Here is a 26,267-nt window from a genome sequence, read left to right as displayed (position 1 = left end):
TTGTCAGTTTTTAGTCAAATACAAGCCACGAATTTTTTCTTCAGAAAGACGACGTTTTGCTGCCAGTCAGATCTTCGTCGGGTCACGGCGATGAATTTAGAATTTTTGACCTGACAAGGATCTGAGTGGGATCGAAAGATTGGCGTCTTGAAGAAAAATTTTGTGGAGCTTGGAGTCAGTGTGCAGGCATTACTTCTTTTGATCGATGCTGTTTTTCCTCTACACAATGTGCATATTATTACACCTCTTCGGTATTTGTTTGTTGACCAAAAGAAATAGCAAAACATTTCATCATAGTTTTCGTTTTCTAGGGGTTGTTTTTATTTAATTTTAGTGTCGTTTTCACCATGGGGAAAAAAAGATGGTTGACTGCTATTTTTCGTCGTAGTCTCTGTTCAACAAATAAACACTCAGGTCATTATTTCATTTTTTTGTGCAGGTGCTTACTCTGTCAGGTTTTTATGTAACAAAGATCCAACAGACTATTGCTTTATCAGCCTGAAGATTTCAGCTGTAACATTCACCATTCACAGCTTCTCAGATGTGAAGATTTTCTGCTTTTCTATGTTCCAGTGGAAGCAAGTTGTAAAAAGTTTGTAATATTTGAGTTTATTATGAAAAAAAACAAGCAGACAACAAGTGGTAAAAACTTTGTGACACTGTACTGTAACTCTCTCTCTCTCTCTCTCTCTCTTTCCATCTCTTTCCATCTCTGTCTCCCAGGGTTCTTCTGGTGTGTATACTGGTTTCATCAAAGTCCAGATGGATCTGAGGAGGCCGGTGACGGTGCGGGGGGGTCAGAGAGGAGCGGGAGGAGCCGTGGAGGAGGCGGCCTTTTATCTACCGCACGGAGTCACCAACACCCTCCACATCAGCTCCAATAATACAGTCAGACAGGTGGCTAAGACAGACATACGCACACACACACACACACACACACACACATGCTGAATAACTTAATTAGGATCTGAGGCCATATGGTTTTAAGTCGAGGTTAGACAGAAGTGGGCCGATGTTGAACCTGATTGGCTCCTGTCAGTTTTGTCTGTTTTCTGACGTGCTCATTAACCTGAACTGATTCAATACATCAGTATACTAGAGCCCCTTGGCCCCGCGGCCCCGCAGCCAAGGGGCAAATGTTCATGTATAGCACCTTTCAGACACTGGGGGCTTAATGTGAGGCAAACAGCGGCAGTAAAACAACGTTTAAAAACACAAATGCAGGGGAAAATAAAATGAATTTTTGTCAATTAAACTAGAGTTAAAAAAAAAAAAAAAATAGACAAGAAACCATTTTTAAGGCAGTAATAAACTGACGTAGTTCTTGTCAAAAGTTTCACCTCAGCTCTAGATTATTGCTTAATGTACAATAAACTGAACACTTCTGCCTGTGCTAAATTTAGAATTAACTCTGATTGGGGAAAAATTAACATAACTATGGGTTGAACTGACCACAAACAAAGTGATGATTTGAACACACACCTTCCCTTTCAGCCTGAAGTAAATGGTAAACGGTACACTGTCAGTGCAGTAATAGACTCCCAGGTGTTCCGATATAGACAATAATGCACTCAACGGATGAAATGTTAAGGTGCTCTACGTCCTGTTGTGTGTTTGCCTGTACTTTGTTATATACCCATGTCAGGACACCTTGTTTTGTACAATAACTCAAATATAAATATTAATGTTGTTAGCTAGCAGGGTAGTTAGCATTGTTAATCAACTGTCAATTAAAGCCCCCAGAAAAACCCTCAAATCTTAAGTTTTTCTTGATAACATGTTAGAGATAAACTTGAGAGAAAAAAACATCCACAAGTATTGTTTGTTGAATGTTTAACTCTCAAACACTAATCTGCTTCATCAGATCTGTGTGGGTGTGATTTGATTATGTTTGGCCGAGCAACACGACGACTGTCATTAGAGTTTAGATTTTGTTAAATTCGGATTGGTGCATAGAGATATGCAAATAAAAAAAATAAAAAAATGCTCAGACTTAAAGTCAGAATGAGTATAAAAGATACTGAACCGAAGTTACAGGGGCACAAACATGGTAGAAATGGACGTTTTTGGGGTTTTTATTGGTATAAAAATTGTACCTTTTGTGTGGAAAGCACTTTGGAGCCACAAGTCTGAACCAATTCTGTGTCAACAGCTGTTGCAGTGATATGAGGATCCCAAAATGCTTTGCACAGATAAAATCGGGAGACTTGGAGCTTTGAAACAATGTAGACTTTGTCAAGGTTGTGTGAAGACTGAGTCCGGCACAGACCAAAACACAATTAAAGTAGCGCTACCAAGGTCAAGGCGTCCCACGGGTGGGGTGGTGTGTTTTTAAAAGGTTAAACTGTCGCTGAGCTCATCACTGACAAGTTCAGATTAGTGCAACTGGCATTAGTGTGTCTGCCTGGACTGTGATATTTGAGTGACTTGTTCTTGTGTGTGTGTCTGTGTGCAGGTGATCGTCGCCCTTTTGAACAAGTTCACAGTCGCAGACAACCCGGCCAAGTACGCCCTGTACAAACGCTACCGCAGGGAGGAGCAGGGTAAGACTGAGCCCACCGACTCTGTGTGTGTGTTTGTGTGTGTGTGTGTGTGTGTGTGTGTGTGTGTGTGTGTGTGTGTGTGTGTGTGTGTGTGTGTGTGTGTGTGTGTGTGTGTGTGTGTGTGTGTGTGTGTGTGAGATAGTGTAAGCGACAGGCCGGAGACTGTGTTTCATGCCACTCATGCCAAGCTCAGTATCAGATGCTTTGGCGCTTGACATGGTGTCAATGATGTGTGTGTAGTGTGTGTGAGTGAGTGTGTGTGTGTGTGTGTGTGTGTGTGTGTGTGTGTGTGTGTGTGTGCGTGCGTGTATGCGTGTATTTCTAGACGCCTCGCCCTCATTTTGCTGGTCATTGGATGCCTCAGGGGTCTCCCCACTATCAACAGCTCACCAGGAATACCCAGGAATACACACTCTCACACACACATACACACACTCTGAACAGCTGCTGCAAGTCGTCTGGTATCAAATATTAGCGTCTCCAAGTAAGGAAAAGACTGAGTTTATAGCCTCATACATGAATTTAAACTATAAAACAAGACCCAAAGTCACTTGTGTATTTATTAAATTTGTGTGACTTGTTTTTATATCTCGTTTGAAGTCTGTGATCACGCCCCCCCAAACTTTTATAGAGCTTTGAACATTTTTTTTTGTTTTTTGTTTGCCCCCTCCCCCCTTCAAAAGCTGCTGTCATCTAAGCTCCCGGCCTTGTTTTCGCTCATTACTGGAGATGTACAGTGAGGAAGCCTGCCTCGTTAAAAAAAAAAAAAAAAAACTGTCTAGACACGTCTAACAACAGGCCACATATAAACTTCTAAAGACAATACAGTCCGCGACGAGAAGATGGCGGAGCCCCGTCGCTGCCATTCCATCAGAAATATAAAGTGTCCTGAAATGCAGAAACGTCTGTGGCCTCCAGTTTCAGGGTGAAACGGAGCGGCTCCAGCTGAGGCCGTTCGCCCGCCCGACGGAAACGGAGAAGACGAAATACAATAGGTTTGTTCCGAGACCGGTCGGCGATTACGGCGGCCAGGAACAGGGGCCTCGGTCCCTCGAAGAAGTAGTTCAACGTTTTTTTTTTTTTTCTGCTAAAGTCTGATGAGAAGATCTACACCTACAGGAGCCCAGAGTGCTCATCGCACTGCAGCTTAAGAAAACACGTGCAAATAGACAAAACACCAGCAAACTCAAAAAAAAACAAAAATTCTGTAATATTGCCCAATAATAGAAGCTTATTTTTTTAAAATTAATTATCAGTATCAGTATTAACCTTAAAAGTTGAGTATTGTTGGTCTGTGATGCTCTGCTCATTGTAACACCATCTCTTTCTCATTCACTCTCACTGTTTTTTGTAAATTACTGTTTGTTAATGTGCCGCACCCATCCTTTCATCCTCTGCCATGCCTGTTTATATGTATATGTACACACACACACACACACTCTAACACACACACACACACACACACGCTGCAAATTTAATTGCAGCGACCGCAGTACTGCCTGCATGCATGTGGTTTGATGGAAGCACATACTGTGCGGTCTAGATTAACGTGTGTGTGTGTGTGTCGCAGTGTACGTGTGTAAGCTGGCGGATGGCGAGCAGCCGTTGTTTCTTCGTCTGGTGGCGGGACCCAACGCCGACACGCTCAGCTTCGTCCTGAGAGAACAGCAGACGGGAGAAGTCATGGTAACTCTACACCTCTCCACCTCTTTCTCTCCGTAACGTTTACAGTTGGCTTTGCATTTTCACTCATTCATGCCTCATTTCTTCACGTAATCCTCCTCTTCCTCTTCTCCTTCCCCCTTTTTCTCTTCCCTCGTCTTCCTTTTTCCTTTATCCTTCTGTATCTCTTCCCTTTCTTCCACTACTCATCTCCCCCAATGCTGCCACTCTTCTTTCTTCACCTCCTCCTCCTTCACTGCTTCCTCTCTTCCTTTTTCTACCCTTCCCTTACTTAACTTTTTAACTTTTCTCCTCATTTTTCCTCTGTCCCCTCCTCTCGTTATCCTCTTCCTCCTGCTCTTCCTCTGATCCACCTTCCACTCTTTCTTCTCTTCCTTTTTCAGATAATCTTCCCCAGACCACTTCCACCTCCTCTCCTCCACCTAGTCCTCTTCCTCTTCATCCTTCCCTTCCACCCATCTTCCTCCGTACCTGCTTTACTATTCTTCCCGTCACCTCCTCGTCTCCCGTTCCTCCTTCTCTTCCTCCTTTTCACTTTGTCTTTTTCCTCATTTTCATCCTTCTTTTTTCTCCTCCTCCTCCTTGCTCTCTGGATTCCCCTCCTTCCCTTCCTCCTCCCTCTTCTCTTCACCCATCTCTCTTCAGAATTCTTCCTACCCCTCTCCTCCTTCATCTTTTTCAATCTTCCTCCTACTTTTACTTCTTTGTTCCCCTCCTCTTCCTCTCATTCCCTTCTTCTGCTTTCTCCTCCTCTTCACCCTCCTTGGTTGACTATAAAATGGGCCTGAATCTGACAGCTCTTGACTGTGATTCTACTTCCTTTTTTCACTTTACTCATTCCTTTTGAGTTGGTCTACGAGGCATTTTTTTTTGTTTTCCATTGAAACACTAAAAAATCTTTACTTCTTCTTCCCCCAACTCATCTTCCTCCCCCTGCCTCCTTTGTTCCTCCACTCATTTCTCCTTCTCCTTTTGGAAAATTGGAAAATTCAGGTGTAACAGTTCAGCACAATAAAATGAAGTAGAATCACACCACTAAAAACACAGAGAACGGATAAAAGACCCAACGATAAAATAAATGATAAAATTAAGCTAAAGAAGGGGCGAAATAATCAAACAGAAAAGATAAAACCTATTGAAACCCAAAGTGAAAGAACAAGATTAGAAAAGGGGCTTTTTAAAGAAATATAAGTGTAAAGAAGTGGAAGAAACAAACAAACAAGCAAAAAAAACCTCAAAAGTGATAAATGAATCAAGTTTCCTTGTTTGCTTTTCTGCTCAGTGGGACGCCTTCTCCATCCCCGAGCTGCGTAACTTCCTGCGGATCCTCGACAAGGAGGAGGAGGAGCAGAAGGAGGCGGTAATTCGCCGCTACGAGACCTACCGCCAGAGACTGCAGGAGGCACTGAGGGAGGTCCAAGGGCCTTCTTAGAGGATTTAACCCCCACAAAACAGGACTACTGCCCCCTACAGGGACGGAGGAGGGGATTTTTTTTTTTTTTCCTCCTCCAGAGGAGAAAAATGGAGTGAATTTTTGACGGAGAGAGGGACGTGAACGCAGAACGATGAGGAGAGGATCCAGCGCCTGGAAGAATGGATGATACAGACAGAAAGAGGGATGATAAAAGATGAGGACAGAAGAGGACAGATAAAAAACTGAGAGACGGCAAGTGAAGGACAAGCGAATAAAGGAATGAACGGACAAAACTCAGATGGACGTCGCTGGAGTTTGATCCAGACTTCAAACTGCTGCCTGCTCTGCTCTGTCTTGCCTGCAAACACCAAAGATTCCCTTACTTGTGCCATATTCATCCATCCTGTCTCCCTCTCTCCGTCCATCCCTCTCCTCTTCCTCTCTTCTTCTTCTTCTTCTTCTTCTCCTCCTCTCACTCTGTCCTGCTGTGACATAATTTATGCAGTTTATCTGATTCCTCTTTGTGTCCCCCAGTTTATATCCTTTGAATTTGTGAAAGACTCAAGGCCATATGTTGAGATAGAGTTTTATTTAATTTGTTTGTTTTTAAGGTCTGTACATATTTTTTTCTTAATTTATATGGGTGAAGCTTTGTATTTTATTTTATTTTTTTTCTTTTTAAAACAAAGTCTTATTTTAGTTTAGTCTACAGAGGCAGGGGGACAGTTTGATTGCTGACACAGACACGGAGAATAGTTCATCCAGACGTCTACTAGATGTAAACACCCAAACAACACGAGCATCAGATACCACTGGATATAAGGTTTATCAGTTTAAAATCACAAACAGGCCCAGAATCTTTATCTGTATTTACATGACAGGAATACCAGAAGAATTAGAGACTAGCCCGGAAGTACAGAAGTCTTCATCGTGGACAAGTTTTGCTGAATTACCCCAAGAGTTGAGAAATATTTCTGAATCCAGGAAGGAACAAGTAGCTTGCATGGAAGTGTGGAGTCTCGAGTGTGCCAAAGGAAAAATTAAAGTCGCTTTTTGTTTTTTTATTATAGTTTAAACTGATATATTTGTTTTGATCTTGTTTTAACTTTATTCGTGTTGCTTTTAGTATAAACAGAAAGATGGCAAAATAAACAATAAAATAACAGAGTAGGGGCTATACATAAAAAGATGCATTATAAATTGATCAATTTAATTAGCATTTAAACATAGATGATTAAATGATATATATATATATATATATATGCTATATCTTTGAAACAAATAAGCAGCAAAATGAAGTAAATCCCTTAACTTTTATTTCCATTATTTTCCTGCTTTTATCTCCTTTTACATATGATATAGACTAAAATTTAAAATAACTTAGAAGAAAATATCTTAATTTTATTTACATTTTACGTTTTGTTTTTAATGCATTATTTTATTGCAATTTAAATTAAATTGTTTTTTTTTTTTTTTTTTTTTTTTTAAATCTTCCATTGGTATTATTTTTGGCACACCTCAGATTCGACACACAGTTGGCCTGAAACTGACTGTTGCAGATGACGGTTTAGAGAAATGGACGGAAGTAAATTTCAGGTTTAATGTGACTGAAGGCAGACGCACGAACCCCGCGACTGTGGTTACTGACACGTAATCAGAGAGGAAAGGTTTAAATAGAGAGAATAAAACAATAGAGTCTCAGATAGGAACTCGTGAGCACATGGCGTAGTTAAGTTTTGGTTGCAGTCTGTTAAAAGTGTTGACCGTTTGTTACGCGGAGTGAAGGCGAGGGTGAGGATGATGATAATGACGAACTGGTGGCATTTAAAGCCTTTGTTTGCATTTTCCACGCCACCGGCAGAGTTTGATGAAGCACGATCCGAGCAGAGCTGACGCGATTTTGGATAGATGCGACCCCCTGACCTCTGACACTGCATGGTCAGTGGGAGGGAGGAGTGATAAGTGACCGGTTTCTGGAAGTTGACTGAGCGGAATAGAGGAAGTAGAAAACAGACATTAGACAGAAGAAGCAAGATAGAAAAAGCAGAAGAGGCTAGGTTTTGTTTCAGAAGTGGCCAGTGGAGCCAGTAGATGGGAAAGATTGTCATAAAAGCGATGCAACTGGAACCTTGAGGACAATGACAGGATTTTCCTCGAACCACAAGTCGCCGTGATTAACTGCTTGTTCATTCTTTGCATTTATGAAAGCTCCTATAATCCGCTGCTGAGAGAAAAAAGGGTCTGTAAGTGCAGATAGCTGCAGAGGACAGGGGAGGAAAAATGGCTGCATTGTCCCGTTCTCTTTCATTTAAAACGCTTGTGTTTTTTTTTTTTTTTTTTTGCTCTTATCTCAAGTTAAAACGTGCAAGCCTTGACCTCCTCGTCAACCCCGGGATCTCAGCTTTTTTTTTTTTTTTTTCTGGTGGATAAAAGGGAAAAATATTACATAGGAAAACAAGGAAAGGAAGGTAGACAGTGGGACAGAAAGGAGGATAAGATTTAAGATAAATATGCATCAGCAAGTGCAGAAAGAAGGTACAGAAGTTCAAAAGTTAAGGCCTTTTTTGTGCAGTTTGGGTTCATGTATGGCTCCTTTTAAGGGTCACAAAGGCCTTTCGATGGTGATGCAAGTAAACAGCTGCCTTAAATATATATATGCATTGTCTTCTTTGGTATATGTAATTTATCTTCCATGGCTTGGAGACCAAAGAGGCTTGTTTTCAATGTAGTTTTGTAGAAAAAAATCTATTTTGCTTTTTTGCTTTTTTTTTAAAAAACAAACAAAAAAAAATCTTTTGAATCAGCAGTTATTCTGGTATTTGAGGAAACAACAGACAAACAAGCAAAGATAAATCACAAAGACAATCATTTGGTCAAACAAAGCCACAAATCAAACAGTTTGAATGATCTCAATTTAATCAAAACTGATGTAAAAAATGCTTCATTGTTTGAGCCGCCGGGCACTGAATGATGTCAAGCTGACGGCGCCTCGGCTGCGTTTCTGTAGAAGACTGTTGTACAACACCGCCGTCCAGTGGACAAACACTGCAACTATTTTCTCATTTCTGTGTCAAACGTACTAATGATCTTACAGATTTTATTTAGATTTTTTTTTTTTTTTTGTGGACATAACCAAAGATATTTTTGTGATGTTGCCTGGAGCAAAAATTATATTAGAGGCTTCTTCCCACCGGAGGGAAAAACATATATAGTTTAGAGTTTTATTTAAAGGGGTTTTAACCCTGGTTTATTCTACTATCAAACACTGGGTTAAATGCTATGGAGGCAAAAAAAAGGCCAGAAAGATTTGACTCTTAAAACCAACTGAATACCTAATTGTGACATTTAAAGGTGGAACCGCGCATTTAAGCGCCAGGGAGGGTTTAATAGGGAGTTTGTTGAGTTGCATTATGGGAAATGTAGGATCCGGTGTGTTTTTTTTTTTGGAGTTTGACTCACACAAAGGACTAAAAGTCAGGATATCTCGGCCTCAACCGTGCTTCAATTTTTTTTAATCATTTGTTTTTTAAAAATGTTCATTTGTAAAACCTTTAATTTTAGATAAATTTTTTTTTTTTTTTTTTTGTTTTTTTTTTAGGGTTCACAAATTCAGACAGAAAATTCAAGTATACAAATAACTGTTTTAAAAACACTGCATTCAAGTTAATCAGATTTAATTGGTCATTTTCTGAGCTAGAAAACAATAGATGGAAAAACTTAATTTGGGCTGCCAAGAATTTGAAAAACTTGAAATGAAGAATTGGATATTATTTAAGATTTCAAAGATAAAATTCAAACAAATTTTTGGCCTCTTTTTTTTGCCTCCATATAATATAATATAATATAATATAAAGTGATACAAAAGTCTGCATGGAAACAGTTAATGAATCTTAAAGCCATGTTGTTGTTGTTTGTGTATCTTATAAACAACTTTAGCTGTTTAAACACATCAGACCCGACTAGTCGTATCAATTTTTTTTTTTTTTTTTTTTTGGGGCACTTTAACTTTGAATTCAGGGAAGACGGGTTTTTGAATTTTAGAATGAATTTAAATTTTTGTTTCTCCCGCTTAATCCGCAAACCACCGCCATCACACTCTATCGTAACATCCGATAACACGAGATGTTGTTAAGCTTTACCCATGACTATATGTTTTTACTGTTTTAACAAATGGAAGTACAGTGTGACAGAAGCTGGTTTTTGTTCCTATTTGAAGCTCATTTCATTTTTATGTCTCAGCAAGCTTCCGTAGGATTTGCTCTGTGTTACAGCCGTAGACTGTGAAACGTTTGGCTGGATCTCGACTCTCCCATGTGCCCCCGTTTGTCTCTTTGCACATGCTTACTGTATCACACTACTGGGCTGTTCGACATTAAAGCTTGCATTATCGTGTACAAAGCGGCAGCCGAGACGCCATTTGGAAAGTAGTTTTTTGGGTGACGAGGTCAGTGAAAACAAATGCTATTTTTCAAATGCTTTCAGATCTGCCACTAATATAAATTAGGCTTGTCGGCCAATGTATCTATTATGGAGCTTTTGGGCCAGTTGTGTTTAAAGTGTGAAGAGCTGATATGTTGATACCTGTTATGTATTCAGAGATCTGGTCTTGAGGCCATTCAGCTGTAGTTTGGAGTCAGAGAGCACGCAAACGATCGGCCGAATCTTGAGCTTGAGCTTTCATTTTGACAAAAAAAATTCAAATCATTCAGATTCAGATTGTCTTTTTTTTTTTGTGTGTGTGTCTGACTTCACTCCAAATGTGATGTCGCATATAATGCCAGTCTATTCCCAAAAAAAAAAACGCCAAACACGCTCCAGTTTCAGCTACTCGCATGTGACTGGGAGATGATCATGGAAATTGATCGTGGAAAAGCTCCAGAACAGCTACTAAATGGACCCCGTGCTGAGATTGTTTTTCTCGGCACGTCCCACAAAATTTACTTTTAATCGGGTTGAATTTCTGATCAGCTTTTAGCTTCTCGAGATCAGTTCTCTTCAGTTTTGTGCCATCTGTGACTCAAAACCATAACGTCAAATGCCAAAGCTCTGTGTGTAGCTCATCTGCCATTTTATCTAATTTTCCAATGATACTGTTTTTGCTGTATGGGGGACTAGAGATAAACACGGTGGCCGCATCGGGTCTGTCTCACATGATGCGTTCCCTGTGAGCGTCTGAAAACACGAAGTTCACTCCTTTTGTTCTACACTTGAGGGGAAAAAAAAAAAAAAAAAAAAAAACGGTCACGGGTTTTAATTTCATACCTGAGCCGCAGAAAACCTAAAACTGTTGTCGTCTTTGGAATCAAAGAGAGAATGAAAAGAAGCTCCTATGTGAGCACAGAGGGAGTTTATGGTGATAAATCCTCTTATTTCAGTTCGATAATCTGTCTGCTCAAGATTAAAGTCGATAGAAGATATATTTGTTTGACAGATTTTAGTTGAATTTTTGGCCTTTGCGCTCGGTGTGAAACGTCCCGACCCGTGGCCTCCGCGGTGCCTTTCTGAAACGTTTGACGGCAGGCGCAGACACAAACCTGCGGGAGGGACGGAAGTTGTCTCGGCGGGCGAACAGTCGACCGAGGCGGGTTTTATTTTTGTAGATATCTCTCGGTTTCTCTTGGAATCAAATGTGGCCTTCTCCTCCCAACGAGGCGGGCTGCATTTATTAAAGGTGAAATTAAAGCAAAAAAAAAAAAAAGGTTTGTGTGTTGGAGTGTTTTCATGGATCTGTTTGCAACTGTTCTTTTGTTTTCCTCTGATTTTGTTTTGTCATGAAACTTCCCCTCGGGCTTCTCATCCTTCAACACCCTCTGAGGTTGAATTAAGACACTCTACATGAGATCATTCTTCTTTATCACTTTTTGTTTTTTTGTTTTTAAAAAAAATATATTATACAAGAGCTAAAACATTATTCATATTAATTTATTACTTGATCGAAAGAGAATGAATCAGCCACTACTTTCATTAACCCCTTAAACCACACCGTGGGTCCTCAGCCTCAGTATTACACCCTGTGTAATTCATTCATTTATTTTTTTTCATTTAAGCCTTCAGCTCCCTGGTATTCCTCATGCTACTTGTCTTTAAAAATATTCCGGTATTTAAAATGTGAAAAATGACAAAAAAAGAATAGTTTTCCTAATGTTCTTGTCTACAAAAGGGCCCCGGGGGGGGGGGGGTCTGTGAGAACGTTTGAAAATCCACTTGTGCATTTAAGGGTTCGTTGTTTAAGTAATTTTTTAAGCAAAAATGCAAAAAAAAAAAAAAAAATAGACAAGTTACAGTTTCTAAAATGTGTGGATTCGCTATTTTTGTCTTCGATATATGATCATAAATCTAATACCCTCGGACTTTGTACTATTTTGACAAACAAAACGTGCAAAAATTGGCGATTGTGACGCTGATTATTTATTTATTTATTTTTTCCCCCACTCTTTTCTGACGTTTTATTGCCCAAACAAGTCATAGATTATTGAACAAACAAATAGGCGGACTGATCGATGATGAAAGTAATCTTTAGTTGCAGCCTGATGTTTAACTGGAGTTTCCAAAACAACAAATACATCTTTCTGCATTAAAAGATCCAAATGTGGATTTACAGACTGTACACCGAGTAAACAGTTCCCTCCGGTTTCTTGTTCATCAAATCAAAACTCTTATTTTTAGGAAAATGTGTCCGAAACTACGCAGAACACCCACGAACCTTCACACAGAACCCGGCTAGCTGTTCCCGGTCTTCATGCTAAGCTAAGCTAACTGCTTTAAAAAGCCCTTGAGACTCACCTTTCTGCCATAAGGCCGTTGTGTTGTTGTTGTGCTTTTACGTGTTGTGTTGTTGTGTTGTCACTGTCAGGGCAGTGTTGTCATCTGGACCAGATAGAGAAGCTCCTCCTCTTGTCCTCTGTTTCACCCCAACCCAACCTCCCAGACAAGAAGTGAGGGGGGGGCCCAAACCCTTCTGCTGTCTCTCCCTCACACACACACACACACACACACACACACACACACACACACACACACACACACACACACACAAAAACTCCTTCACCTGTAAAGCTGCAGGAGTTTAGGTTTAAAAAACAACCCAGGGTGAAAGACGATCCTGCCTTCAAAATAAAAGCTCACAGTGACGTCCCCACATGGCTGTTGACGAGGCCGTAGGGGTATTTGAGACAGACGTGGAGACAGAAGTTAAGAGACAATTGGCCCCTGGTCACAGACTTGTAAACCCCCCCCCAACATAACAGCGAGGACCCCCCCACTCCCACCTTCTTTGTGGTCGTTTTGTGTCTCATCGTGGTTGCTCTGCATCCCTCTGTGCTGGTTTTGTGTCTCTTTCCAGTTGTTTTGCGTCTCTGTGGTCGTCTCGTGTCTAGTCACGCTCGTTTCGCATCCCTCCGTGGTCATGTTTGCGTTTCTTTTTAGCCCCTTTGCATCCCCTGTGTAGTCGTTTTTGAGTCTCATTGTGGTGATTTGGCATCTATTGCTTGCTCGTTTTCTTGTCTCCTTGTGGCCGTTTTGTGACTCTTTGCAGTTGTTTTGCTTCCCCCTTTGTGATCCATTTGATTGAGTTTACAAGAAAAAATGTTAACGTTCACGTCAAAACAAAGGCTCTGGGCTCCGACCCCTTGGGCCCCCGGCACCTCTGCCCGGTAGGCCCATTCAGTAATCCTTCCATGGGGACAGATGCTTTCTTATCAGGGTTACTGCTAATAAAAAAACTTTGCTAGCTAACCTAGCTCCCTCTGCGTGGACAGCAGCTTAGCGGGTTACAACCGAAAACCTTATTACGAATTGAATGTTAGCGGAAGAAAAATTGATACGCATCGCCTGAATTTGCGCACATTCATCGCAAGGTCTTCAACGTCTTTTCGTCCGCCACGTTCCCGCGTACCTGACGTCAGCAACTCGGCAAAGCCGCGTACCAAAAATTTTCGCCCGACTTTCCGAGTCGCTGTTCCGACTGGAGGGGGGCCTACGCGTGAATTTTCCCAGTCGGGAACTGGTTTTTGTTTTTTTTCCGCGCACTGTACTTTCTGTGAATTTGGAGTAGAAAGTACGAAGCGTGAAACGCCGTGGGTCAGAAAGGTCAGCAAGGGGGGACCGGCGAGCCAATCTTTGACCCCGAGCCCGACAGTATGACACTGACTCCCAATCTCCTGAGGCCAACGGTACGACGGCCAGTCAGGTTGAAGCACCGCCGCTTAAAACGGAAGCGTTCAAAGGGAAGCGCGGACCTCTGGCCCGCACTGACCCCAAGAGCCCGACAAGGCCGGAGGCGGGAGTGGACGGGGAAAGACTCGCGCCTCGGCCGAGCTTTGATTTTGAAGGGCCACGTCGGATGTGTTCGTCTGTGCTCCCGTGCGCTTCGCACACTGCTCCGTCTCGTACACGAGCGGACGCACGAGCGCACACACACACACACACACACACACACACAGAAAAAACTCTCGCTCGCTTCATGGCTCATCAGACCTGTGTGTGATCCGGCAGGAGGAAGAGACGCCGAACGCACAACTCAACAATGTAAGTCTGACACTTTACTTCAGTTCTCGACTCCACACGACATGAAAACGTCCGTTTTTTTTTTTTTTTTCCCCGCTTTGGCTGAAAAGTTTGGAAGAAGTTTTGTCGCCAGAAGTTTGAAAGTTCCCCCCTCATGTGTCGCCGAACCGCGTTCAAAAAATCTACCAATTTAACGCCTCTTTGTTTGTCGTGAAAACGGGCGCGTCGTGGAAATCCGCTCAGGACCCTCCGGGGAACCCGTAGGAGTTTGCCCGACTTTCGGCCTCGAGAAGCAGCGCTTCATTTTAAATTACAACGAACTGCGAGAGCCGGTTCAGCTGCTGCTACCTGTTGGGCCGCTCCAGAGAGCGCGGCGGTGCCCGGTGGGAGAAGTCGACAGGTCGCCCGAGCAGACCCTCGCGTTCCGGTCACCGGCTTCGCCGCCCGTGGACCCGTAGAAACGCGTTAGCATCGCTGATACATGCGGGTCCCAAGGGCGCATAAAACCGACACGTCTCCTACCGGAGTTCTGACGCTTTTCTGCAACAAACGCTCTTTAGCGCTTTGTATTTATTTATTTTTTTAATGATGCATCTGCATGAGACACTTGGACTGATTAAACTCGTAACGGTCAAAATCAGTTTTACGTGCCGGGGACACGGTCTCAGTCCCCCCCCCAAACCGCCGCCAGCAGCGTCTTCACCGCCCGCTGCACCGGCACAACTCCGGCTCCTGTCAACATCAGATGTGTCGAGCTTTAGTTTTGTTTTTTTTGCCCCTTTCAAATAGAGATAGAGAGAGAGAGAGCTTTACAATTCAGTGAAACCCCCCCCCCACATTATACAACCTGTAGATGAGTCACGTAAGACCAGGTACCGTGAATACGAACGCTGGTCGTAAACGCTGCGTCGTTTTTTCAGCCCGAGAAAGCAGCGTGTGGCCCCGACGAACCTCTGGCTGAAGCGGGGGGGGGTCGGGGGTGGGGGTCTGCTTTTCCCACGTTTGAAGCCCCTTACAGGGCAGTTAGAGGAAAAGACATTTAAATTACAGTGGGGGAAAAGAAGGATGGATAGATAGAAATGAAATTAGTTTGTTTTGTTTAGTTTTTTCAAAAAAACAGTGAGTGTCCAGCACACACAAACATACAAATCCACTTCAGTACCGAGGAGGAATGTGGATAGAGGACTATGGAGATCCTGGATGTCTGTATTTTTATTATTATTATTATTATTTTTTATTGTTTTCAATATATAGTGGAATAAAGTGGTTTTTTGAAAGCCGTGCAGACTGTTCCATGATTTCCTCAGTCGGTGCCTCGGGGATTTCTCTCTTTCCTGTGGAGCTGGGTGAACAACGTCACCCCCCCACCCCACACACACACACACACACACACACACACACACACACACACACACACACACACACACACACTCAGACCGTCCGACTGCCCCCGAATGCAAATGTCTGAACATCTTGCCTGATTAACCTCCCCTTCTTTTACTTTTCTGACAGGAGAGGAACAAGGAACCAGTCTCCATAGTATTTCCCTTTTTTTTTTTTTTTTTTAATTAAAAGTGAGGGAAAAAAAACCCCAAACAAACCAACGCACCCATACATGCAGTGAGTGAATACACTCTGCAGTCTTATTTTTTACTTACTTGAACACCGATGTGTAACCGGACGGGATCAGGTTTGTGTAACCGGCGGATCCCGTGAAAGCATCTCGTGCCAGTTCAAAGTTCACTTCGGCATGTGTGACACGACAACTGTTGACTTTAGTAACTGCTGACAGTGAGACCAAACACACGGTTTGCCTTTGGATTCAGGCCAAAGGTGCATGAAATAAGTATCTTTGATCAGAACTAAAAAGAAGTAAACGTTGCTGATTCTGATTCTTCTCAGTGTCCAGTTTTAGATTGAATCATTTAACGGATCCTGAATTTATATTAAGGGTTTTAAATGTTGTTGGGTTGTAAAAATGTTAAATACATTATTTGATCTTCTTCTATATATTTGAACGATTTTTGGTCCCGGATGGATATCGGTTTACACCCTGGCCACAAAGTTTGACACACGCTGCATATTTAACACATTTATTGGAATTTTTATTACATTTTTGTATTGTTTTATGAGTTGTTTTTTTTTTAAATACTTAAATACATTTAAAACAATTAACTGTACTGGCAACTACACTGTGAGATTGATGGTCCCACCAAAAGGCAACCGAGAGGAATGGTACCCGAGCCGTGAATGGACTAGAGTTGCTCTGTGTGTTCAAGTGAGTTTGTGTCTAATAGTCGGTCTGTGTGTGTGTGTGTGTGTGTGTGTGTGTGTGTGTGTGTGTGTGTGTGTTTTGTTTTGTTTTGTTTTTTTCCCCCATGCTCTCTGTCAGGTTGGGTAGGAGATCATTATTTGTGGCTCTGCTCGCCGCTGCCGTTGGAGTTTACCTGCTGCCTTCTCCCATAGACCCCAAACCACACGTGTGAGTACAAAACACAAACACACACACACACACGCTTGGGTTGGCATCGCATCAGCTACTGTAATGACTGCGACGATTTAGAACAAGTCCCACCTACGCCACAGTACAATCTCTCTATATTTGCAGGGGGAGCAAGGAACGTTTTGACGGCGGAGAATCGAGAAACTGTTTTATAGAAAAAGGTTCATAAATTTTTCGTGTTGTTAATGAGAAATGTTTCAGCAAAAATAGTTTTAGCCGTTACAAATATGATTTGATGTTTTTTTACAGGTGTTCATGTTGTTTCGGCCTCAAAACAAAGAGAAATCAACTAGGAAATGGTGATTTATCAGCTCGTGCGTCGCGGCTCTTCGCTGAGCTGAAAAAGCCACACGGGAGCTGCTGCTCTCTCAGATTCCCAGTAGTTACCATGCGCGCTTCCATTAAAATGGCCAGCTTGTGGATCAGCAAAAGCCAGATGTGTTATACAGTTTCCTTCTCATTGAACGTACGGCAAAACGTTTTCGATAGGAAGTACGAGAAAGTGAGTACAAACAAAAGCCCCGGCGCGCAGCATGGGCACGATTTGAAGACTCACCCTCCCTCATCAGACTGTTGGTCACATATATAGAAATGAAAGATGAAAATGGCCCCCGGGCACAGACGTGAAAAGGACCAAACCCCTTGTACATAAGGGCCAAGAGCCACAGACTGAAAGAGAATCAGCTCGTTTTGTGTCGGTCTGCGGTCACTTTTGCCTTTCTGTTGGGCACGCTGACAGGAGGAGTCCGGGATCGAACCGCCAACCCTGCGATCGGGGGACGGCCCCGCTCTGCTACCTGAGTCACAGGCGCCCTTTATTCTTACTCATTTTGTGTCTTTTTGGTCGTATTGTGCCATATTGTGTCGTTCGTTTGATCGACAGTGCGACAAGAAAACATCAAGTCACTTCATACGGAGGCCCTGGCCCAGGGGCCCCCCTGACTCCTGGGCCCGTCTCCTGTGGGCCCATTCAGTGATCCATCAGCGGGTCCCAAAACATGGCTGAACTATAGTTTGCGGGTGTTGGTAGTCGTTCGTTTAAATCCAGACTCGTTCCTTGCAGACTGAAGGGGCCTCCTCCAGCCCTCCAGGGACCGCTGGCCGTCAACACCCGTCTGCAGAAGGGTCGGAGGCTGTTCGCTGGTAAACTACACGGACCAGAATCCTTCACTGCAGATGAGAACGGTGAGTAGAAGTTAACTTGTCAGGGGTTGGGTGATCTCAACTGGGCAGCTGGTGATGATTCTTTATTTCATTGATTGATTGATCTGATCATTATATCTACGAAATGTCAGAAGAAAGTAAAAGGTGGCGGCTATGATTTCCCTAAGCGCTATTTCAATAGCTTGTTTTTGGTCGACCAACAGTCCAGAAGCCCAAAACATTCAGTTCATACTCAGATATGACAAAGAAAAGCAGCAAGTCATCACATTTATGAAGCTTTAACCGGGGAATGTATTTGAATTTTTGCTTGAAAAAGGACTAATCGATTAATCGATTATCAAAATAGTTGCCAGTTCAACGACTCATCAGTTAATCGTTGCAGCTTTTCGACTTCTTACCTTTGCCTGTGCTCTGTGCAAGGTATTTTGTCCCTCGCTGCCCCCCGTACGTCTCATGTGACATGTTGAATTGATCTGCTCGGGTACCTGGTCTCAATTTCACGTTATTCATATTTATGAATTCTGAAATGGTTTTTTTTTTGCAGTTGTTGTTGGTTTTTCTTTTCCCTCCCAGTTTTACTTTGTGACTCCCTTTGCCATACATTAGCGATACAGTTATACTGTATAATACCGGTTATCACAGTGAGTGTCCAGTGATGCCCTAGATGCCATTTCTGGGGCTTTTTCCACCGTGACAGTAACAAAAATTCACCGTAGAAGAAACGCAGAAATCGGACATCGGCAGGTTGTAAGGAAGCTGCAAATGTAACCTGTGTGTCTTTTCAGGTAACGTGTACACAGGAACAGTGGACGGGAAGCTGTGGAGGATCGGCCCCGACGGCGGCCTCGCCCTGGTCACACAGATGGGACAGAATCTACCAGAATGTGGTTCGGTTTCTTCTTCTGTGTTTATTCAGACGCTTCCGTATCCTTGCTCTTTTCCTCCGACACTTCCCCTCACATCCAGTTGCACTTCAGTGCTCTTCCGAACGGCCCGATAGCGGCCGGGTGATGACGCTTTTACATTCAGCTGACTAGAGTTTTGGCACCAGAACCATTCTGTTGTTTCACCGTCTATTTCCTCAACTACTAAGAGGGGCTCTGGTCTATTAGCGGCGTAAATCAGGAGCTTATTTGTGTTTCCTTCTTCATATTTCTTCATATCTTTCTCTTCATTGCGTGTTATTCGAGCCATGTTTCGAAGCAAACCTTAAACTGCTTTGAACAGTGAACTTAAACAGACCTACCCTTTCAAAATCTGAATATTTTTGGATGAAAGCTGGTAATAACTGAAAATCACAAGCTTTAGAAATTCGGTACTTTGAAAAGAAAGATTCAGTTGTTTCCTTTGTAATCACTGAATTATCCATTGTCTCTCCGCACAGTGTGTTTACAGTTCTTCTCGCTTGAGTTTAATTTTTTTTTTTTTTTATTTCATCTTAAATCATCTAGCCATTTGGGGGAGTAATTTGAAAACACACTAAGTATTTTGTGTCTCTGTGCCTGCAGGCAGCAGTACAGACTATGAGCCTATCTGTGGTCGTCCTCACGGTGTTCGCCTGGACCGTCACGGTCAGCTGATTGTTGCCGACTCTTACTTTGGGCTGCACAGCGTCGACCCAAAAACTGGAGAAAAGACTCTCCTGCTGGCTAATTCACAGGGTATAGTGTGTGTTCGTGCTGGTTTGCATGTCAAATAAAGCCCAGTGGATTTATAATTTGCGAAGAAAATCCTCGTCTGAGCCCCTTCTCTCCCCTTTCGCGTCTCCTCTCTGTCCTCAGGTGCTGATGGCGTCCCCTTTGCCTTTCTGAACGGCCTGGAGATTTCTTCCCAAACTGGGGTCATTTATTTCACCGACTCTTCCAGCCGCTGGGGACGCAGACACGTCAAACTGGAGGTGAGGTGAAGGAAGCAGACGGATCAGTTCGGGGTGCCAGTCCACCTGCATGTCTCGGAGATTATGTAGATTTGAACTTTAAAAGCACTGAGAAATCATCTGAGAGAGCTGAGAAGAGGGTAAGTGAGGGAAATGGCAGGAATCTTCCAGAAAACAGGTCTTTTTAAATAGATAACCAAGCAGAGGAAAGCTGATGCAAGCAGCATTCATTAAGGTTTTTTTTTTTTTTTTTTCAGTGTTGCCGGGAAACTGCAGCTCTCCAAAAAAAAAAAAAAAAACACACGAGAACACTGTTCTTTTTACCCGTCCATCTGGCCGGTTTTGCCAAAAAAAGAGAATGCCGAGGGTCCGTTCAGTCCAACAGGTTGCTGAGCACTTCTGATGAGGCTCGAGGAGAGATGGTGTTTACATGCGCTCCAAAAAAAAATCGGACTGTTCCCACCAAGCTTTGGGCAGGAGAACTGATATCTGAGCTACCAGCTAAATGAAAAAACCTGGTTTCCAGTATCCCTGTTAACTTTATAATATCTCCATAAATAAATGCACATTAACCAACGTTGTATAATCATAATGTTTTAATGAAAGGTCCAAAGTTACTGAGCAAAAGAAACATTTAACAAACAGAACCTGCATTGAAGCGAAATAATACAAATGCAAAACATACCCCAGACACAATTACTGAACCTTTGGCAACAATCGTAGCCTCTGAACGTTTCTTGTAGCCATGTAGAAGCTTCTAGCACCTGTCTGCTGGTAGTTTCTGCCGCTCTTCCACTGCTACGTATTCAAGCTCCTTTGAGTTCGCAGGAGCCCTTTTCGCAACGGCAGATTTCAGCTCTCTCCAAAGGTTTTCAATGGGATTCGGGTCTGGACTCACTGCTGGCCAGTTTAAAACTGTCCATCTTTTCCTTTTCAGCCGTTCTTTTGTGCCTCTGGCTGTGTGCTTTGGGTCGTTGTCCTGCTGACAGACCCAAGACCTTAGCCTCAAACCTAGTTTCCTGACACTGGGTAGCACACTTCCTTCCAAAATGCCTCGGTAACCTTCTGATTTCATCTTTCCTTTTGCCACGTTCAATGCCTCCAGTACCAAATGCAGCAAAGCAGCCCCACGGCATGATGGAACCACAAAGGCCAATGTCAAACCGCACGCACCAGACCTCAGAGAGGAAAAAAAAAAATTCAAATTCATAGTAAATGATCCATTTAATGGGTTTTTCCCCATCCCTCCACCAAGTTTGGTTCAGATCGGTTCAGTACTCTTTCAGTAAACTTGCTTTCAAATAATCAGACGCTGGCAAAAACATAACCTCCTTGGAGGAGGTAATGAGCCAAACTAAACTACAAAGCTAAAGTACGCTAATCGAAGGTATACTAAAGTAAGGCTAACTAAACTAGGCTCAGATAAACTAATCTAAACTAAAGATATTAAGATAAACTAAAAGGATAAACTAAACTGAAAAGCTAAACTAACGATAACTTTGACTTAATGAGGATAAACATAACTAAAAACAAACATGACATTAAGTTAAGCTAAGCTAAGCTATACTAAAGTAAGATAAACTTAGCTAAACTAAACTAAGCTTAATTTAACTAGCAGTTAAGATAAGATATTAAGATAATCTAAACTGAAAAGCTGAAGTAAAATAAGCTAACTAATATAAACAAAAATAAGCTATGCTAAACTAAGCTAAGATTTAAAACTAATCTAACAAAATGTAGTTTGACAAAGATATTTTAACTCAGTGCCTTAACTCGTGGTTCACTTACAGTTTTTTTCTGGACATTTCAACCACACCTCACTGTCTTCCTCAGTGAATGGAGTTTGCTTGATTATCATGGAGGAAAAAAAAAGGAACACCAAGCTAAGCTAAACGAAACTGAACTATTCGATGTTTCAGGTGATCGAGCTGAACAGCCTGGGCCGTCTCCTCTCCTACGATCCTCAGACAGGAACCGTGAGGGTCCTGCTGGACTCTCTCTACATGCCCAACGGCATCGTCCTGTCGCCTGACGAACGCTTCCTGCTGTTGGCCGAAACCAGCATCGGACGCATACTGAGGTACAAACGCGCACACAACACTCTCCATGGTTCGATAATCGTCAGCTGCTCGGAGGACAAATGTTTAGTCGACTCCCACCCCCACGCGCAGATACTGGCTGAAGGGCCCGAAGGCCGGCACCAGGGAGACCATCCTGGACAACATGATAGGTTACCCTGACAACATCCGCCTTAGCGACCACGGAACATTCCTGGTTGGCATAACGACGACGCGGTTCCGGAAGCTCTTGCCTCCGTTCTTGGATATGATTGCCCCGTACCCGGCTGTCAAGCGCTTCCTGGCCAAGGTCAGTGCTATTTCTCACTTTTTTTTTTTTTTTTATTTTTTTTAAATTGACTGTTTCATAACTTCCGGTTTTGTCCATCTTATATGGTGGTGGGTAGTGCAACTGTACCCCAAAGTAATTAAAAAGGTACTCTGGGATTATTTAAATTTGGTAAATACAGGCCGTTAAAAGGTTTCAGACCAGAAAACAAGAGGCTACTTTAAGCTAAACTGAGCCAAAAGGATGAATTAAGCTAAAAGCTAAACCAGACTAATTAAGTTAAACTAAACTATGCCAAGCTAAGCTAAATAAGAATAAAAACATACACCAAATTAAGAAAGGTTAAACTAAAATAAGATAAGCTTTACTAAACTCGAAAGATAAGCTAGGTTGAACTAAAGTACGCTAAGGTAAATTTAAAAAAATAATTTAGCTAAAAGCTAAACCAAAGTAAAAGTTAAACCGTAAATTAGGCTAAATTGAACTAAAAAAAATAAATAAATAAACCAAATTAAGATATCTTAAATTAAATTAAGCTAAAATAAGCTAAACTAAAAAGATTAATTAAACTAAACGCTTAGCTGTTGCACCTTAGCAAACGGGTAAAAATACTGTACGTGTTGAGGTACAGATGTGAAGTTAAATATAGTTTTTTATATAGTTGTGATTGGAAACTGAATAGGTGGTGCAAATATGGTCAAATAAAATAAATATTGGATATGGATTAATCGAGAAATTAAAGTGCAGATGAATCAATCATGAAAATAATCTTTAGTTGTAGTTGTGGCCCCGTTTCAGTCCGAAAATGTTTGAGCCTTCAAAAACTCCAAATGCTGATATTCAAACAACATTTTAAGGCCACGCAGAGAATTTTTTTGTTTTGTTATGTTTTGTTTTGTTTTTTTAAATCAGTATTTATAACCAAATCCACTTTCCCATGATGCATTTGCTCCCTGTGAAATGCTGTGTGATTCTCCATTATTTTGTCCGTCAGTCAGGGGGAGAATAAACAGGCTTTGTTCCAGGCTGCGTTGAGACTCGATGGTGTGAAATCTGACAGGACAGGGGCAGGACCTTTTGGTAACACACAGAGATTTGGTAGATCAAAACACAAGATCTTGGCTGAATACACTGCTCTGTCCCCCGTGGGCGCACGCACGCACACACACACACACACACACACACAAACACTTGAGGGAACAGCTGTGATCTCTTGGTGAACTTTGGAAAAGCGTCGTGAAATGTGCTACAGACCAATGTCTGTAGTTAAACTGTTAAACTTACGTCAAAAAAATGACTTTTTTTTTTTTTTTTCTAAATATGGTTTTTGCCAGATTCTGATGCAAACGTGTGATCTGACAACAAACCATGTTTTTTAAGGCGCCTCACTTTGAGTAAGATGTAAAGCACCTTACCACAGCTTTACTCACTATTTACAAAAAAAGGTTGTAGGTCCTTACTTTTTGAAAAAAATTTTTATAAGGCTCTTGTTTACATTGATTTTTAGTTCATGATGAAACGAAAACAGCGACAAAGCTCTGAGACTGTTACTTTAGTCAGTTCAGTCAGTTGTGTTGCGTTTATTATCGACTTCCTGCTCCGTTTTAAACCCCAGTCGACTGTTTAATTGTCGTTACATGTGTTATCGGGAACGTTATACTTCGTTGATGATGAATGGCGTGTTCGTTTGTAGACACGTTGCTCATTTTGCATGTGTAGCTCACCTGCCGTCCTCTGAACAAAAGTCTCCATGTTGTGCCGAGCTTATAGCATTTAGAAAATAACTGGAAGTTTACCAACTGATCCCTCTCTGTTTAACCTATATAACTAGTGCAAAATGACATAGTTCTTTCCAGGAAACTTCTTCTTAGGAGATTATATTGGAAATAAATTGGAATCAGAAACCTTTAGAATAGAGCCTTACTGTTTTTTTGTTTTTTTTTAATTATTTTTTTTCTCAAAACTTTGTTTTTTTTATTTTTAAATCAAAATATGTTGAAATATTGTTTATTTATTCTATTTTTTTTCAAATCTAAAAAAAATTTTTTTTTTTTACTGAAGGTTTGATACAACTTGTGTAAGGACTTTAATATCGCATTTATTGAAGTGTGATAAGAGAATATCCGAGTGCACCAGGTTTTTATTTAAAAATTTTTATGCTTTTAATAAGCTATGAAGTGTTTCACCAAAATTTTAAAGCGTAATTGAGGTTCAGGTTTTTTCATAAATAACCAGTGTAACTCCGAAGTAAATACGGTATAAAATCGACCAGTTGACACTGGCTGACATCCACATCTGCAAACTGCCACCATGTAAATCTTGACGCATCTGGGTCTCCAGGTGATTCCTCTGAGCTGGTACAACCTCCTGCTGCCGCGCTACGCTCTGGTCCTGGAGCTGGGACTGGACGGCGAGCTGGTGGGAGCGCTGCACGACCCCGAGGGCCGCCTGACGTGGGCCGTCAGCGACGTCTTCCAGCACCGCGGGAGGACCTACCTGGGCAGCACCGACCTGCCATTCCTGGCCGTCCTGGAGGGTTGGGAGGGCTGATGAGGGACCACGGCTACCTCAGAAAGCGGATCTTCTAGGCTCATTCGTTTTTAGTTTTGGACGGTTCAAGGTTCTTGTCACGTCGAGCAGCTACAAGGAAATTTTGTGGCGCGTCTGGATTTAACATTTTTAAGGGTTTTTATTCGACGTTCACATCTGGAACGACATGTGAATGTTTGTATTAATCAGACCTGGGTATTGCGGTCTCTATAGGTCACCTTGCCACCCACTAATGAGCTGAGAGGTGAACTGAGCAACTGTGAATATCTAAAGACATTCTTAGAAAAGTCAAACGTCCTGTGGGAACAGAAAAAGCTTCCATCCGTGCATTGTAGAGTAAAATGAATGTACTTTTTAGCACAAAAGACACGAAGTGTCCCAAAATACTGTACATTTTATTGTTAAATTGCAGAAAATAGGTCTGTTAAGAGAGTGTAAAGTAATCCAAGAACTTCTACCGACTCTGAAATAGTAGATGGACACTGTGGCCTTTAATTGACACAAACAACGAAGTTGCAATTTCTCAGTAGTGGGTCCTGAACTTGCAGATTTAGCAGAAACCTGTGATGAATGTAACCTCACCCAACTGGCTCACAAGCTTTTTCTCGGACTGGACGTCTGCACGCAGGCAGCAGAAGAGACACTGGCTGAATCCATCAATCTCCTTTCAGCCGGAATAAAACTTTGAGCTTCAACAGGGACACTTAATGATACCTACTTTCTTCCCAGACATCCTTGATCTTGGCATACACGTAGGGTCTGCTAATAGCTCGGGCGCTTAAATGGACTCGGATTTGTGATTTCCCTCAGACCCATTGGCCCAGTTTTGTCTTCTTTTGCCCCCTCGGCTGAGATGCGGCCTGGAATTGTAAAAATCAACCGATGTCCCCCGAGGAATTTTAAATTAACACTGGAAATTTTAATTTTAGACTTTTTAAAAAAAAAAACAAAAAAAAACGATGAGAAATTACACTACTGGAACTTACGCTAAAATTTTAAAGTTGTTGAAAAGGTAAGCAGTAAACTGCCAAAAGTTTTAAAATAAATAAATAAATAGGTTTAGGTGACCAAAAACTGGAAAATCCTGTAAATTTCTGAGAGAACAGGTTGTTTTTTCAGGGATGAAGAACTTGGTTAATTTAAAGCTTTACTGCAGCAGCGGAAGTAAATTTGCGCCTTGAAAGTTATTGTGAACAATTCCTACTTTTTTTGTTGATCACTTACAAAACCGTCTGTCTGTAAAAAAAAAAAAAAAAAGGCGGTGCTGCAACGAACTGTGTCACTACACCCGCTGATGCATTATCAGGGCAATGCTGTGCTGGTGAGGAAGAGGTAATTAACAGAGGAAGACAGACTGGTCGGTCGGTCGGGGGGGGGGTTTCATGCTACAGCAAGATAGTGACCCAAAGGACCAGGCGGTGGCTTCACGTGGTGGAGGACCAGCACGGTCTCCGGACCCGAAACCCCATGGAGCTGGTTTGGGATGAGCTGGACAGGGTGTGAAAGCAAAGCGACCTGCAAGTGCGACGCGTTCTTGGGAACCTCTGCAACAGAGTTGGGAAGAACTTTTGAGTAATGTTGACAATTTAATGACTTTCAGGTCCTAATATTTGTAAAATTGAAGATATTTACAAAGCATAATTTTCCTAAACACTAAGTAAATTGTCTGAAATGTTTTCTGCT

The 26,267-nt window shown here is 42.0% G+C and overlaps 2 protein-coding genes across 2 annotated transcripts in view; both read left to right on the top strand.

Annotated features, from left to right (window-relative positions):
• rassf3 (Ras association domain family member 3) overlaps positions 1-6,798 on the top strand; it is a 37,375-nt gene extending 30,577 nt beyond the window's left edge. The window contains exons 3-6 of the mRNA XM_040149425.1: positions 724-897; positions 2,456-2,543; positions 4,114-4,229; positions 5,509-6,798. Of these exons, the coding sequence (XP_040005359.1) occupies positions 724-897; positions 2,456-2,543; positions 4,114-4,229; positions 5,509-5,658 (528 nt within the window). The 3' untranslated portion in view covers positions 5,659-6,798. The remainder of the gene's footprint in view (positions 1-723; positions 898-2,455; positions 2,544-4,113; positions 4,230-5,508) is intronic.
• A 7,093-nt stretch (positions 6,799-13,891) lies between these two features.
• Positions 13,892-25,841, top strand: zgc:194209 (uncharacterized protein LOC570908 homolog). Its single transcript, XM_040141712.1, has 9 exons — positions 13,892-14,166; positions 16,538-16,627; positions 17,712-17,833; positions 18,598-18,699; positions 19,321-19,473; positions 19,594-19,709; positions 21,608-21,768; positions 21,860-22,055; positions 24,375-25,841. Coding segments are annotated over exons 1-9 (1,152 nt in total). The 5' UTR covers positions 13,892-14,164; the 3' UTR covers positions 24,585-25,841.
• Positions 25,842-26,267: the final 426 nt, after the last annotated feature.

Source organism: Xiphias gladius, chromosome 2, assembly GCF_016859285.1.
Source record: "Xiphias gladius isolate SHS-SW01 ecotype Sanya breed wild chromosome 2, ASM1685928v1, whole genome shotgun sequence".
NCBI lineage: Eukaryota > Metazoa > Chordata > Actinopteri > Istiophoriformes > Xiphiidae > Xiphias > Xiphias gladius.
The sequence above is the reverse complement of the archived record's forward strand: the minus strand, read 5'-3'. Positions and strand labels throughout refer to the sequence as shown.